General features: G+C 49.8%; 1 protein-coding gene across 2 annotated transcripts in view; it reads right to left on the bottom strand.

Annotated features, from left to right (window-relative positions):
• Positions 1 to 10045: 10045 nt before the first annotated feature.
• The window catches only part of LGR6 (leucine rich repeat containing G protein-coupled receptor 6), a 138005-nt gene continuing 134346 nt past the window's right edge, over positions 10046 to 13704 (bottom strand). For both annotated transcript variants that reach the window (XM_066982877.1, XM_048071011.2), the window contains 2 exons: positions 12984 to 13064; positions 10046 to 12590 (listed from right to left, as the gene is read on the bottom strand). In XM_066982877.1, coding sequence (XP_066838978.1) covers positions 11353 to 12590; positions 12984 to 13064 — 1319 coding nt within the window. In that variant the 3' untranslated portion in view covers positions 10046 to 11352. The remainder of the gene's footprint in view (positions 12591 to 12983; positions 13065 to 13704) is intronic.

Raw genomic sequence — 13704 nt, 5'->3', positions numbered from 1 at the left:
CAAGCTCGGAGCAGAAGCAGGCCACTCCAGATTCTTCCTCAGCAGTGGTTTACCAGTTTGGGATGGGCAAGATTATTGTGGCTACAGTCACGGAAGAACCCAGACTCTTTGATCCTCCACTTCTTACATGTTGATTTACATTCTGGCTTTACTCTGGAGCAGGCCAACTGGATCCCCAGGGGAGAAACTCATGCTTGCTGTCAAGGGAGTGGTGGGAAAGGGAACCAGGCTGGGCTCCATCCTCAAAAGGTAGCTGGGATGTCACCACTGTTGTGGCCCATTGGCAACCACAGCTCTCCCAAAACATCCCATAGTGCCTTCCACTCTTCCTTTTATTCAATATCCTTCTACAAAAGTCTGTGAGGAATGCAGGACAACCCCCCTCTGCTTGGCAGAGAAGCAGTTCCGTTGCTGTTTCTCATGCCTGGAAGAGGCTTGCTGGAGCCATGAAGAGAGCTGGAAGCTGTCCAGCTGGTAACATATCGGCACAGCAGCACAAGGTCACTTCCCTGGATAGGGGCCAGGCTGATTACACCTGAGGGCAATGTAACTGCAAATTAAAAACCCAACAACTCAGGAAGGTCGGTAGCAAGACTGCAACTGTCCTTCTGGGGCAGCATGCCTTTTTGTGAGTGCTGTGAAATACGTGGAAGGGAGACTGCCAATGAGCCAGGGCAGCCAGGGAGTAGTTGTGTTTGTGTGCACACTAACAGCATGAACAGGGTGGGCAGAGGGTAAGGATACATGACTCAGTCTAGGGCAGGAGTGCTGTCAGAGTGCTGTCTGCAGCCCAGAGAAGCTGTCAGAAGGATGCACATCCCCTAACTGAGCAGAGATACCTTCACTGTCGTCTCAGAGCTTTGCCTTTTCTTGTCAGAGAAACAAAAATTCTGGGAAGAGCACGTGTTGGAGACACTTCTCCTTTCAGAAGGAGCAACCACGCAAGACTGATTGGAGTTTCAGTTTAGCAACAAGATGCATCACACTGGGCCTTGGCTGCTTTACTGGTGCATGGTGAGGTGCATCTCCAAGAGAAGCTGCACCTGTCCCATCAGGGCTGTCTACCTTCGAGGGCTACCCACGCATCTTCCTTTGCTGACATTTTTTTCTGTAGGGGAACTGATAGCTGGCTGGCAGACTCATTGACAGACCATCACAGATGAGGTGTAATCAGTTTGGGATTGTTGCAGTCTGCAGTCATGGAAAGATTCACAGCAGATTCAATTTCTGCCTGAATTGTGGGGTGGTGTTCTCTTACTCCATCTGCAATACGGACAACCCAGCCCTTCCCTGAGATGGCAGGGAAATCCTCTGATTATGACTGTCTTCTCTTTGCTCCTCATGGCATAAAATGGGGGCTGTGGTCCATGAATGTAGGCTTAACAGGGAAAATACTTGCAAATCTAACATCATTCAGAAGCTTTAAATCAAAACTCTGATCCTCCCCCAAGACACCATCACATAACCATTATGTAAACTGTCTCAAAAAATTGATGAAATGCCTCTTGAAAAAATACCCTACCTCCACCATGGAGCTATTGTGAAAACCCACTGAAGAGACCAAAAATACTGCCAAGGAACTATTGAGGCTAAGCCTTAATCCCCACAAAGGAGCTATTGTAAATAAGACTGTAAAAATTGAGGGATTGTTTTCTAAATCCCTTCAGAAGGCCCCCATGAGAATGCTTCCAAAAATCACACAAGGTTTTTAATACTGGATGCTTTGTGGGATTTTTTTATTTTATTTTTATTTTTTTTAATGTCCCTTTAATGGGGTGTTTATGGCTATGCTTTGACATTACAGATGACTTCCAAAATAGCTTCTATGTGGTGGTATTTGGGGGCAATTTTAGAATCACCAAGCTGTTCACTGTAAACCCCTATGGTTGGACTCCAGGGCAGCTTCACAACTGCCTTGAGGCTGTTGTTTCATCAGTAGTACCCTGCAGGCATTTTCTAAATATTCCTTTGATGGGATCACTGAGGCATTTGATAAATTGCTTATGGTGGGGCCTTAGATCCATATTTTTCAAAATTGCCTTTGGCTGTGGTTCTGTGGTTTCTGGTATGCTGCATCTGTAGTTCAGAATTTTGTTCTAGCTTACAGAGGAGTCATGGAGTAGTTCCTGGGCAGGAACTTTAGACGATTTTTCAAATTCTTCTTGGCTCTGTCCATTAGGTGAGGACTTTGAGAGAGTTTAAAATGACTCTTGGATATCAAGGTTTCAGAGCTGGGGAGCGTCTTCAGGAGTGTTTTAGGAAATGTCTCAGAAGTGTGATCGGAGAAACACTTCAAAAAGCACCTGATGCCACCTCTTGTTCATCTTCACAATGGCATGGGTCCCTGGGGTGTGGTTTAGACGTTTGTTGGGTGTGATCTGCCAGGTACTTTCAGAAAGGTCCGTGAGTACAGCACCTTCTACCGACCTTGCAAGGATGATACAGAAATGAGCCATAAGGTTGTGATCCGGTGCTAGAAGGATGCAGAGATGCGTTACTGCACGCGTGGCCGCACACCACGCGAGGGCGGAGTGGCTCCAAGTCTGCTGTAGCACCTCTGCAAAGAGAGGGCTGTCCCAGCTACAGGGTTGTAAGAACTGTGTAAACGCTGTGCCTGTGCGTAGGCATGACAGGGGCTGGAGACACCCCTAGTGTTTCTTCTGAAGCTGCCATGCGGGATGCATGAAGGCCTGGACGAAAGTGAAGGAAAATTAAACAGGTAGATGTCTCTGTGCCTATATTCTGGTGAAAAAGCTGGTCCTTTGAGAATCTGACCTGGATATCTGTAAATTTTTTTAATAAAGACTTCTCTGTTAATATTGCATTTTGCACAGCTGTTTCCTCTAGTAAAAAAAAAAAAAAAAAAAAAAAGGGAAGAAACAAAACCTTAATACCCACCTATCTCTAGTATAGGTTTAAATATGACAACCACACAAGGCCTTCTCTTTTTACTGTAATAATGCAGTGGGGCTATCGACGTGCTTTGAGTGACGTGGTTGTTGGAGTGCGAAATGGATGGAGGCCTTTTATGCAGGAAAGATTGCTGCCATAATGGGCTTTAAAATTTTATGGGGATATGTTTCTATGAGCCATAATATGTGTCCATAAAGTTAAATAAGAGATCATGATGAGCATTATTAAGCTCACAGGAGAGATGAATTCACCGGAAAGTGAAAGTTCACCAATATTATGGGCTGTCAGAAACGTAATGGAATCGGTTTTCTTTATTTGAAAGTTCTTAAGGTCCATCACCAAGCCGTTACCTGCACATGTGCATACAGAGGAGAGGCAGAACCGTGCTGGGGAGGACAAGGAGTAGTTGTACCAAGCTGCTGGGAAGAGTATGTGCGCCCAGCAGGAGCTACCTGGATGCCTTGAGTTAGCTGAGGTCCAATGTTTGCTTTCTTTTGGTCCCTTTCAAATCGTCTGGAAACTCTCCAGTCCACACAGAAATGGCCCAAGCTCACTAAGCCTGATAAGATGAATCTTACCCAGCTCAGCAGCCATTAACTAACTTCTTCTTTCCCTGTTCCTTGCTTGAGCTCTAACTTCTGCGAGGATCGACTTCTTTCCCTTGAGGAAACATTCACCAGAGCAAAAATGTCGTTTGAAAAGGGGCATTTTCAGCTTGGAATTATTTGTTTCTGGAAGGTGAATTGCATCTCACCCTATGGTATGCACATGGTGAGACAGCTGTAATTTCTGCCTTCCTTTTAAGCATGTGGGAGGCATTACGAGGTGAGGGTTGGCTCCCTGGACATGATGTTTGGAACACAGACCATCAGTTTTGGATGAAGAACTTTATATGATGATTTTTTTCCTCTTTTTCACTTGTTTGTTACATTTCACTTCTCTATAAACTCCCAAGGCTTTGCTAACAGCAGTCATTAAGCACTGCTGTGAGGGAAGAAAAGAAGCAGAGGAGGCTCAGGGGAGACCTTATTGTGTCCTTTCCGTATATAAAGTAGGCTTATTAGAAAGATGGGGAGAGACTTTTTACCAGGGCTTGTAGTGACAGGACAAAGGGAAATGGTTATAAACCGAGAGAGGGCAGATTTAGATTGCGTATAAGGATAAAATTGTTCGTGGTGTGGGTGAAGAGGCCCTGGTGCAAGCTGTCCAGAGCTGAGGGTGCCCCATCCCATCCCTGGCAGTACCCAAGGCCATGCTGGATGGGATTTGGGTGGTAGGTGTTGTGCCCATGGCAGGGGGGTGGACTGGGTGGTCCTTAAGGTCCCTCCCAACCCAAACATCCTGGGATTTTATATTCTTTATTCTCCAGCATTTGTCAAAAGAGCGTGTTGGACTCTAGCAAAAGTTTGCTCACGTGGCTTCCAGCTTCAGATCTGTGGCACAGTTTCAATTCTGTTGTCTTACAATTTGTTTTATTTTGCATGGAGCGACGTTGGGATTTACATAGCAGGAATCAGCTAACAGAAGCAAGACTGAGATGAAACACGAAGAGGAGAAGAAGTGCAGCAGAGCAGAGAGAGTGAGACAGGGGTCAGTGTAGGGTTTGAAAAATCAGCCGGTCACCGCGAGGCAGAGAAAGGGCAGCCAAGCCATAGGAACCAGGCTGGAAACTGCTTTGCCTTGTTGTCTTTTTTTCTCTTTGCCCCTAATGTAACTGAGTGCGTGTGTGTGTCCAGGGTGAAATTCATTTTGCTGTGTTCCTCAAATGTCTTCAGTGTGGTGGCAGAAGGATACATGAAACTTCATCTGTGCGACTTTTCCAAACTGGGAGTTTTAAAACAAGTAAAGAGAGGAAAAATAAAGGTCTAAATGTGAGAGTGGGAGAAGGAGGAACAGAAGAGGTGGATTGGGTGAGGTGGAAGAGGAAAATAAGCCAGTTATTTTAATTGATTGATTCAATTGGAAAGAAATGTAGGAGAGAAAAAATTAAGAGCATAAAAGGCTCTTTTCCCGAGGGCTTGGAACTGAAACAACGTCAGAACTTTTGGTGCAATTGATTTTCTGTTTGTTAACCGGCTCTGTTATTACGGGGCAGTAAAGCATGCGGGAAAGGAGAGGAAGAGTCCTGCTGTGAAGCACTGTGCGGGAGCAAGGGCTACTTCTGGGCACCCCTTTAACCTCAGTGGGAAGTCTGGACCCAACTTCACATCTGCTTTTTCCTTGAGGTTTAGGCCAGTTTAGGTACGGTGCTGATGGCTGTGTTTTCCTAAAAGGTGGATGTAAGAAAAAGTTAGCATTGCTACCAAAGTAACTCATCCAGCTCCCTCCTCTTCTCTTCCCTTGGTTCAGGAAGTCACCCATCGTGAAATTAGCCCTTTGGTTCAGAATTAACCCGCAACTGTTCCTAGGTGCTGTGGAGCAGGCACTGGTTTTTATCCCTGAAGTGGCAGCAGTTTAGGGTCACGTCTTTCCACATGCCACCGGTGTAGGATGGTGTGTTGAGGGGAGCAGCTAGTTTTTGCCTGTACTCACACGGTGCCTGCCCTTTGTTCCTCCTACACCTTGCCGGGAAGGTTATGGAAATAACTTTTTCAAAATCTGTTTGGCTGTGTCCAAACAACAGGCCCTCCAGTGTTTCTGCTTTCCCAGCTTCACCGCGTCCTCGCTCTGACAAGCATTATGTTAGGATGAGACCGACTATTCGTCTCCCCCTGCTTCCCCCCTGCCCCTCTGCAGCATGACCAGAAAACCTGGGCGCGCAGGCTGGGAGGGTGCTGTGCTGCAGGAGGAGCTCCCTGAGCTGGGCAGGGGGAGAATCAGGGCTGTGGGACACGTCCTGCAGGCTAGAAGTTGTCTAAGGCTATCCCGGGCTGCTGGATAAGGGAGACAAGACCTTAAAGAATTCAATCACGCCTCAAGTAAAAGCAATGCTGTCATCAGGAACAGGGGAAAATTCCTATTTAGTTTGTAGACAGCTTTGCTGTCAACTTGGTTTACACTTTCCCTCCATATCATTAATCAGTTTGAAGGATTAGATCTTATAATGCTGACTGGTTGGCTGGTGCCCTCTGTTTTTAGTTTAGCCTTTAGTTTTAGTTTAGTTAGCCTTTGATGTGCTGCTAATGTTGCTTTTAAACATAGAACTTTATTCCTTGTGAAGAACGTGTCTCCCATGTCCCCGGTGAGTCTTTTTTTTTTTGGTGTGCTGGTGTTTTTTTGTTTATTTCAGAACACTTTGGAGAGGAATAAATAAAAAATGAAATCTGATTGTCCTTTGATTGTTGCAGTCCATTTGTGATGATAGTCATAAGTGAATGAGCAGTTGCTTAATATTGTCAAAGGAAGTACTTTGGCAGCCTGGCATTTCTGCCCTTTTATTCCTGGGTGATGGAAACTGCGATGTTTATGAAAGAGCATGTTGGATATTTTTTATGAGGAAAGATGCCCCATTATTCTCTGTGTTTTAGACACCAACAGGCCTGTCTAGACCATGATCTGTTTCCCTTCTTGGAGTTGTGACATTATATGACATTAGCAGTAGTTCAAAGTAGGTAACAGTCATTGTGTAATATACAGTGAAGAGCACTGCCGCATCCCAGCCTTCGCCCAGCCATTGCCACACCGCGGAATCAATAGCTAAGTTATAAATCAAAAGGAGATTATTTCAGCATTTGAAAAAAATGTCTTAATTTCTTGCTCTTAAGTCCCAAAAGAGCCTCGAAGGAGATTTCTTGACATATACTCGAATCCTGTTCATGTTCTTGTGGCAGAACGGGCACCTTTGAGCCGTAACTGTAGCTTTACACGTTCCTCATCTTGTCGTGTGCTCCTCCATAAACACCAGATCGGACTTTGGACACTGAATGCAAGAGTATCTACGGCTCTCTTGTGTCTCAGAAAAAAAGGGGCTGAGGGCTATGGAAGGAATGCTATCAGGTGCATCCAGACAGGACGCTGGAATTTAAATTAAGCCATTCTATCGCCTGTTCCTTACGGATTCCTAACATGGAAGTTCCGCCAGTTTAGCTCCCCATACATATCAACGCATACCTGCAAAGGAGATGATTGCTGTCTCTGGATTTTGATGCTTCACAGTGCTGTGGTTCCAGTTACGGCAAGTGGGACTGTGCTTGCTGAACTGCCGTGGATGGCAGAAAAAGACCAACATTTTGACCAAAGGAAGACACGTGCCAGGGGCTGACCTGGGCGGTGAGACCCATAGCTCTGGAAAGAACACGAATGCTATGCCGATGCAGTTCTGTGTCCTCTGTCTCACAATCAGTGTCTGATACTGTAGAGATATCTCTAATCCGCTCCCTTTTGTGCTGAGAAGGCTTGTGTGCTGGGTTACTGCTCTGCACCACGGCTGTAAGCCTAGCTCTACATCCTGCAGCAGAGTAATTCCTTTGCTCTCTTGGGATAATGCACAAGGCACAGTTAAGGATGGGAGCTGTGGGACTTTGGGGTAAGTTCATGTGGTTTTGTATAGAAATAAGTGAATAGCTTACACACATTCACGGTTACAGGATATTTGTGTGTGCGCACACGTCTGAAATCAAATACACACACAATGGAATTACAGAGTATAGAAAGGCAGAGCAACCCACATAGAATCTTGTCTTGACTGTAGGAGTACATGTAGAAATAATGCCCTGCATCACTACGTGCTGGAGGCTGGCTGGCTGGGAAGCACCTTTACTGAGATGGACCTGGGGGTCTGGGTGGACAGCAAGCTGACCGTGAGCAGTGTGACAAAAGTAATGTGCCTTTGTGGCAAAGAAGCCCACTTACATCGTGGGCTGTGTTAGGGAGAGCCTTGCCAGCAGGTGGAGGGAGGTGATCCTTCCCCTCTGCTCAGCACTGGTGAGGTGCTCAGCACCTGCGGTGCTGGGTTCAGAGCTGGGCTCCCCGGTCCAAGAAAACATGGACATGCTGGAAAGACAACAGTGAAGGGCCACAGTGAAGAGTGAGGGCCTAGAGCACCTTTCCTGTGAGGTGAGGCTGAGCGAGCTGGGACTGTTTAGCCTGGAGAAAAGAAGGCTCAGGGGAGATCTTGTCAATGTGTATAAACATCTGATGGGAGGGAATAAAGAAGAAGGAGCCAGACTCTTCCCGGTGGTGCCCAGGGACAGAAGAAGAGGTGATGGGCACTGTCTGAAGCACAGAACATTCTTGTTGAGCTTGCTTGATGAGCTTGATGATGCTCTTGATGAGCTTGCTTCTCATCATTTGCATTCCCGTGGCTGCAGCAGTGCTGCCATCCTATGAGTTCTGAATCATGGCTCAGGCTTCCAGAAATCACAATGCTGGTGGAAAAAACAATGAGATTGAAAAAATAATACCGTAGGGTGCTTGCTTCACTGGTTTTCTTTCAGAGAAGTTGCACGTCTACAGCCATGAGGGCTGGACAAGTGAAAAATTGACATCTGAGAGTGCCTACAACTGTCTCTACATTGTCCTGTTAGACAATGCTTCCGGGTCCCTCAGGGCCAAAATCCTCACTCAAATATGTTGTCTTTCCCCTTCAGGGTGTCCTGACAGTGCCTTGCTGACGTGCAGGGGAAACCTCAAAGGTGCCCAGCCCTGACAATGGCTTCCAGAGCAGCTCCACATGTCCTCCAGCTACCCAGAGGGCCTCTGCCAGGAACACGCTGCGTCAGCCGAAATGTCACCCACACGGCAGCGTGGCCACGTTCTCCTCCCTTTCAGCATGTCCCGGCACCTCTTTGCCCTCTCGCTCGCTCAGGATGTTGCAGGCAACATGTGCAAAGCGTGCCACCACCAGCTCCTGGCACCCTTTGGTGTGCCAGAGGGGCCCAGGACCACCAGCCGAGCAGGGATCGCCCACCCAGGCTATCACGCCGACCGTGCTGGGCCTCGCAGCCCAGCTCCACTTGCCCAAAGAACGGTGCGACACCCTGGCTGTTCCCCAGGGGTGCTTGGCAGCCAGACCTCTGCCACCCAGGAGTCATCTTGCTACAGGGAGGGAGCCCAGACCTAAACTTCTCTTTCTCTTAGTTGCATACATCCCCTTCCCCTAAAAGTACATTGTTCTGGTGCAACACAGCTTTTCGCAGGGCACGTGCCATTTCCCTGCTGGCACTGGTCGCAGAGGGCAGGGACTGATTGCATGTCCCCTGACATGCCTCCCCAGCAAACACAGCTGCCTTCCAGGTGAGCAGAGAGCAAGCTTGGTCCTCGTGGCCTCACAGACTAAGGCTGGGATCCAGCAGAGCCCAATGGTGCTTGTTATGTCAAGGTCTTATTTTGGAATGTCTTGTCGATAAGAATTTCCTTATAGAGTTAGGATTCATGCTGGGGAGTTTGGATTTATGCTGGGGATGGATAATCCCACCTCTGAGAGAGCATTTTCTTTCTGCAAGTCGAACTAGGTGTGAGTCTTTCCCAGTAGTGTGCACATAAGCAGCCCTGAGGAAATGGAACAAAATTACTCAGTATTTTTAATGTCCCGAGCATGAGAATTGATTTTGATCATCTATAGGATGTCAGAATCTGGATCAGGATTCGAGTACTACAACAGGGCTTATTTTTCATAGCTCCCAACCAGACTCTATAGCAGAGCTTTGGATTTTGTACCTAAATTTGGGGTTCCCATTCTCTTCTCTAAGCTTTGGATCTCATTCCTCTGATTTGTTGCTGATCTCTTGAGTCGTTCTTCTCAAGAGAAGACTACAGGGCTAATGGGCAGAGAGGGGAAGCAGAGCTAGGCTCTGGCTGGGGAGTCTGTCTTTGCATAGGAGACCCTTTTGTATGATGTCCCTAAACTGCCACGCAGCAGACTCCATCCTGCTCGTGAGCTCAGACACTAGATGCAGCCGAGATGCACATCAGGGGGTGCAGCCAGGGGGCTACAGGGTCTCGAGAGGGACACTGGTGGTGTGATCCTGCTGCGTAACGGCAGGCGGTTTGGCTCATCCCTCTCAAGAAGAGGGATGGTGAGGATGATGCCAGCTCCTGTGAACTCAGCGCAATTCCACGGCCTTCACTCAGGCAATACAGACAACATCCAAGCCCCACCAGCCCTGGTTTGTCTGGGAGAGGCAGGCAGACAGCCGCTGAATGAACCAACAAGGTGCTTTTCACATGCAAGAGGACAGAAACCAGCCACTGGTCAGCAACGGGGCTCATTTATTATCTCACAGGAATGAATGACTTATACAGCTGCAGTAATGTCAGCAGAACCAAAGCTTTGCCCAGGGCCTGAGCTCTGACCGTGGGGCTCCCTGCTGCGCTGGGCAGCAGTGGGAGGGATTGTGATGGAGAGGATGGATTTGGGAGATCCCTGAGCTGCAGGGAGCGAATTCAAGACTGTTTGTAGTGGCCTGTGTCCTCCTGACACCATCATCCCACAAGGCTGATTTCTGTTCCCTCCTTCTACGCAAGCTGTCCTCAAAATAGGGGACTGGTTGTTCTGTGTCGGGGACACGTACCCAAGAACCGCCAGCCCCTTCCAGGACTGAGGTTTGGGGGCAGTGAATGAGCCAGGCCCCATCCCTGCTGCACCTCCCCAGGAGCCAGGAGTGCCCTGGGCGTGCGAAGGTGGAGGGTGCGATGGAGATGGAGGGAGCCCTGTGTCCCCCAGGGCACCCTGGCCAGGTGACCTCAGGCAAAACACGTAGGTTTCTCTGGGGAGGTGTTGGGATTTGGCTGCTTTGGGGTTCTGAGACCCGTTGTTGGACACCAGGGGCCAGACTGACAGAAGGGCTGAGCATCCCCAGCTCCTGGGAGTGACTCAAAGTGTGGGTCCTGCCTAACGGCGAGGCTCTCGGTGGGTGAGGCAGAGCCTCCCAACATGGAAGCCATCCAAACCTCAGGTGCACAAATGAGTGCGCTGCTTGTAACCCATTTCCTCTGCTTTTCCAGCTGATGGTGTGAGGGAGACACAAGCCCATTGCCAGGGGCCTGTGGGGCCTGCAGAAGACCCTGGAGGACAAGGCCTGAGGTCCCTGTGGGTGGCCATATCATTACAGACGGCCACTTCCACATACTTCTGCCACAGAGCAATGGCTTTTGTTTGCTGAGACGTCTTTGCCTTGAGAAGACACGCTCGGTTTTGCTGCAGGCTCCTCCCGGCTCGTGGTGCTTCAGGATGACGAGGAGGAGGGTCTCCCTGAGCCATTTCCTGAGCTGGTGGGGCTCTCTCCCACACAGTCCCTAGCAGGGGAAACACGCGCGCAGGGGGTTTGCCTCCTCCCTTGGCCAGCCCTGAGTGTCTGGAGCTCAGTCGGAGCCCTTCCAGGCGAGTGGCAGCTGGCAGTGCGGTGCCTGTTGCCAAGGCGTATATGATGGGGGGTGAGGGTAGACGGGTTGTACTGGTGCTTTACACGGAGCAGCCTGCTGTCACCTTGCTGGCCATCCAGCCCTGGGGCTGGCCCTCAGTGTGTGGTGTGGGGCTGTTGGGCACGGCTACTCTGAGGTTTATAAGTGAGATGTGTAGGGCGGCGTGGGCGGGGAGGGGAAGAAGGCTATCCGGAGGCTGCTGCCGGCTGGATCTCGGCTCTCTGAAGCGATCAGCACCTCACTGTCATTGAGGCAGGGGCAGTGCTCAGAGTAGCCCCTCTCCTTCCCCCTGGTGCCCACCCTTTGCTGGCAGGGGACAAGCGTCATGGAGGGGAAGCTGTAGCTGTCGAGGATGGGGTGCACTCCCAGGGAATCGGGTGTCTCGAATATGTGGTCGATGTCAGAGAAGCTCACCAGAGCCTGGGTGGAGTCATAGGAACTTTTCTCCATGTCGTCGACCCCGCAGGACTGGGGGTAGCTCCCCTTGTCTTGGCTCTTCTGCCTCAGCAGGCGGAGATCATCTCTGAAGTGGGGGTTGAAGAGCAGGTAGAGCAAGGGGTTCAGGCAGGCGGGCAGGGGCAGGACCACAAGGAGGACGGATTTGATGACCTCTGGGGTGATGAGGAAGAGGTTGAGCGTGGAAGAGAAGGTGAGGAAGGCCACTGGGCAGTAAAGGAGGCAGTTGGTGAAGATCAGCCAGGCCACATGTTTGACCATGGCACAGTCCCAGACAGCGCTGAACTCCCCCTTCAACAGGTTGCAGTAGAGTCGGATGTAGGTGCCCGTAATAGTCAGGAAACAGAGCATGTTTGTCATCACTAAGGCCACAGTGAAGCCCAGGGTGGCGGGTTTCCCATCTGGGATGGGATATGGGAGGCACAGAGGGGATGCTCCGTATTCCCCAATGGAGAAAAGAGGCAGAACTGCAGCCACAGAGGACAGCAACAGGCAGCAAAGGGCTGCGGCCTTGACCTTGCCTAGGGAGGGTGCCTTCCTGTAGCCCCGCACACAGGAGACTGAAATGCTGCACTGCACCGCAGCCAACGTCAGCAGAAAGATGGCAGCCTCGGAGGCAAACACCGACAGGAACCCTGTCACCCTGCAGCCCGTGCCAGTCTCCCACCTGGCGCCGAACTTCGCAAACTGGCCGTAGGTCAGGGCGTCAACGAGGGCTAGCATACTGCAGTAAATGCCGGTCAGCATGTTGGCTCCAGCTATGGAGCCGATGACGAACTTAACTGGAGAGAGGTAGCTGGGAGAGGCAAAGACAGCCAGAATGACCAGCCCGTTGCAGAGCACCGAGACCAGAACGATGACCCAGACTCCCAGCCGGATGATCCAGCTCTCGAACAGGTGATCACAAGGCTTGAAGGGACCTGAAAGAAAACAAAACCCAAAGTTAAACTGAGAAGTTGCCACACTGCTCTGGCGGTGCTGCTCAGCGCAGTGGCCAAGTCCCAGCCCTCTCCTGGCCCCGCCAGCCCCATGCCTAATGAATGCCAAAGGCTGGAAAGGAGCATACAAAAGTAACCCCCCACGTCAGGGGTACAATGCCCTTGTTTTCTCCTTGTAGGAGGGCAGCTACATCCAAGTGGGAGAAGGAAGTTGTCCTCCTCACTTGCCCCCGGACTGGCCAGAGCCCAGCATTTCAGGCTTGTGGTCTTCATGTCTGTGAGACACTTCAGGAAGGGTCGTGGGAGCCTGGGGATTTAGAGCTGCTCGAAGGAGCCCAGCTGTGTTCAAAGAAAAGGGTTTCCCTGGCTGCTCACCGGGGCTGGGTGTGCACTGAATAGTGGGGTGCAGCTTTGACTCCTCAAGGTCCAGCTGGAGGTCATCAGCATCTGGGTCATCTGGGAGAAAACAAGAGAGAAACACTGCTTGGAGAAGAACGAGCAGGGCCATCAGGGCTAGCTGGGCCAGAAGCTTTTCTCACTGCCTGTCCTCAGCATAGACCTTCCCAGCCATTTCCCAGCCCATTTGTTCAAAGTATCTGGTGGTGCCCAGTTTGTCCCCTGCAGTCACTGTTGGGGAAGAAGAAGGCATGGAGATGTCTTGCAAATGTTGGCGGGTTGCAGTGTGGCCAACCCCTCTGTTTTTAGGCTACACCCAACATTTGAAGCATAAGAACCCCAGAGCATAAGAACCCCAGATCCCAGAGTTGTGTGACTTGCAGATCCCTCCTCCCAGCATGCTGCATGAAAAATAAAGAAATGCTCTAGCCTATGTGGTTACAGAAAACAAAGCCTTCAAATGCATCTCGTAAATGGAAGCTCTCTGGGAAGGCCTTGTTCGATGTTAGTTCATCAACAAGGATTTTGGAGCTTTGTTCAAAGACAACTCTCAGCCTCTACTTGCAGCACAAAATTGTTTGCAACTGCCACTACCACCAAATGGCTCAGAAGAAAAAAGACAGAGCATCATTGCTTTATTTCATATCCTATGATTTCTTGAGACTGTAGTGTCTTGTGACCCTGGAGGTTCCCAGTCCTG

This window comes from Anser cygnoides, chromosome 25 (genome assembly GCF_040182565.1).
Source record: "Anser cygnoides isolate HZ-2024a breed goose chromosome 25, Taihu_goose_T2T_genome, whole genome shotgun sequence".
Classification (NCBI taxonomy): Eukaryota; Metazoa; Chordata; class Aves; order Anseriformes; family Anatidae; genus Anser; species Anser cygnoides.
This window is presented reverse-complemented; position numbering and strand designations above follow the sequence as displayed.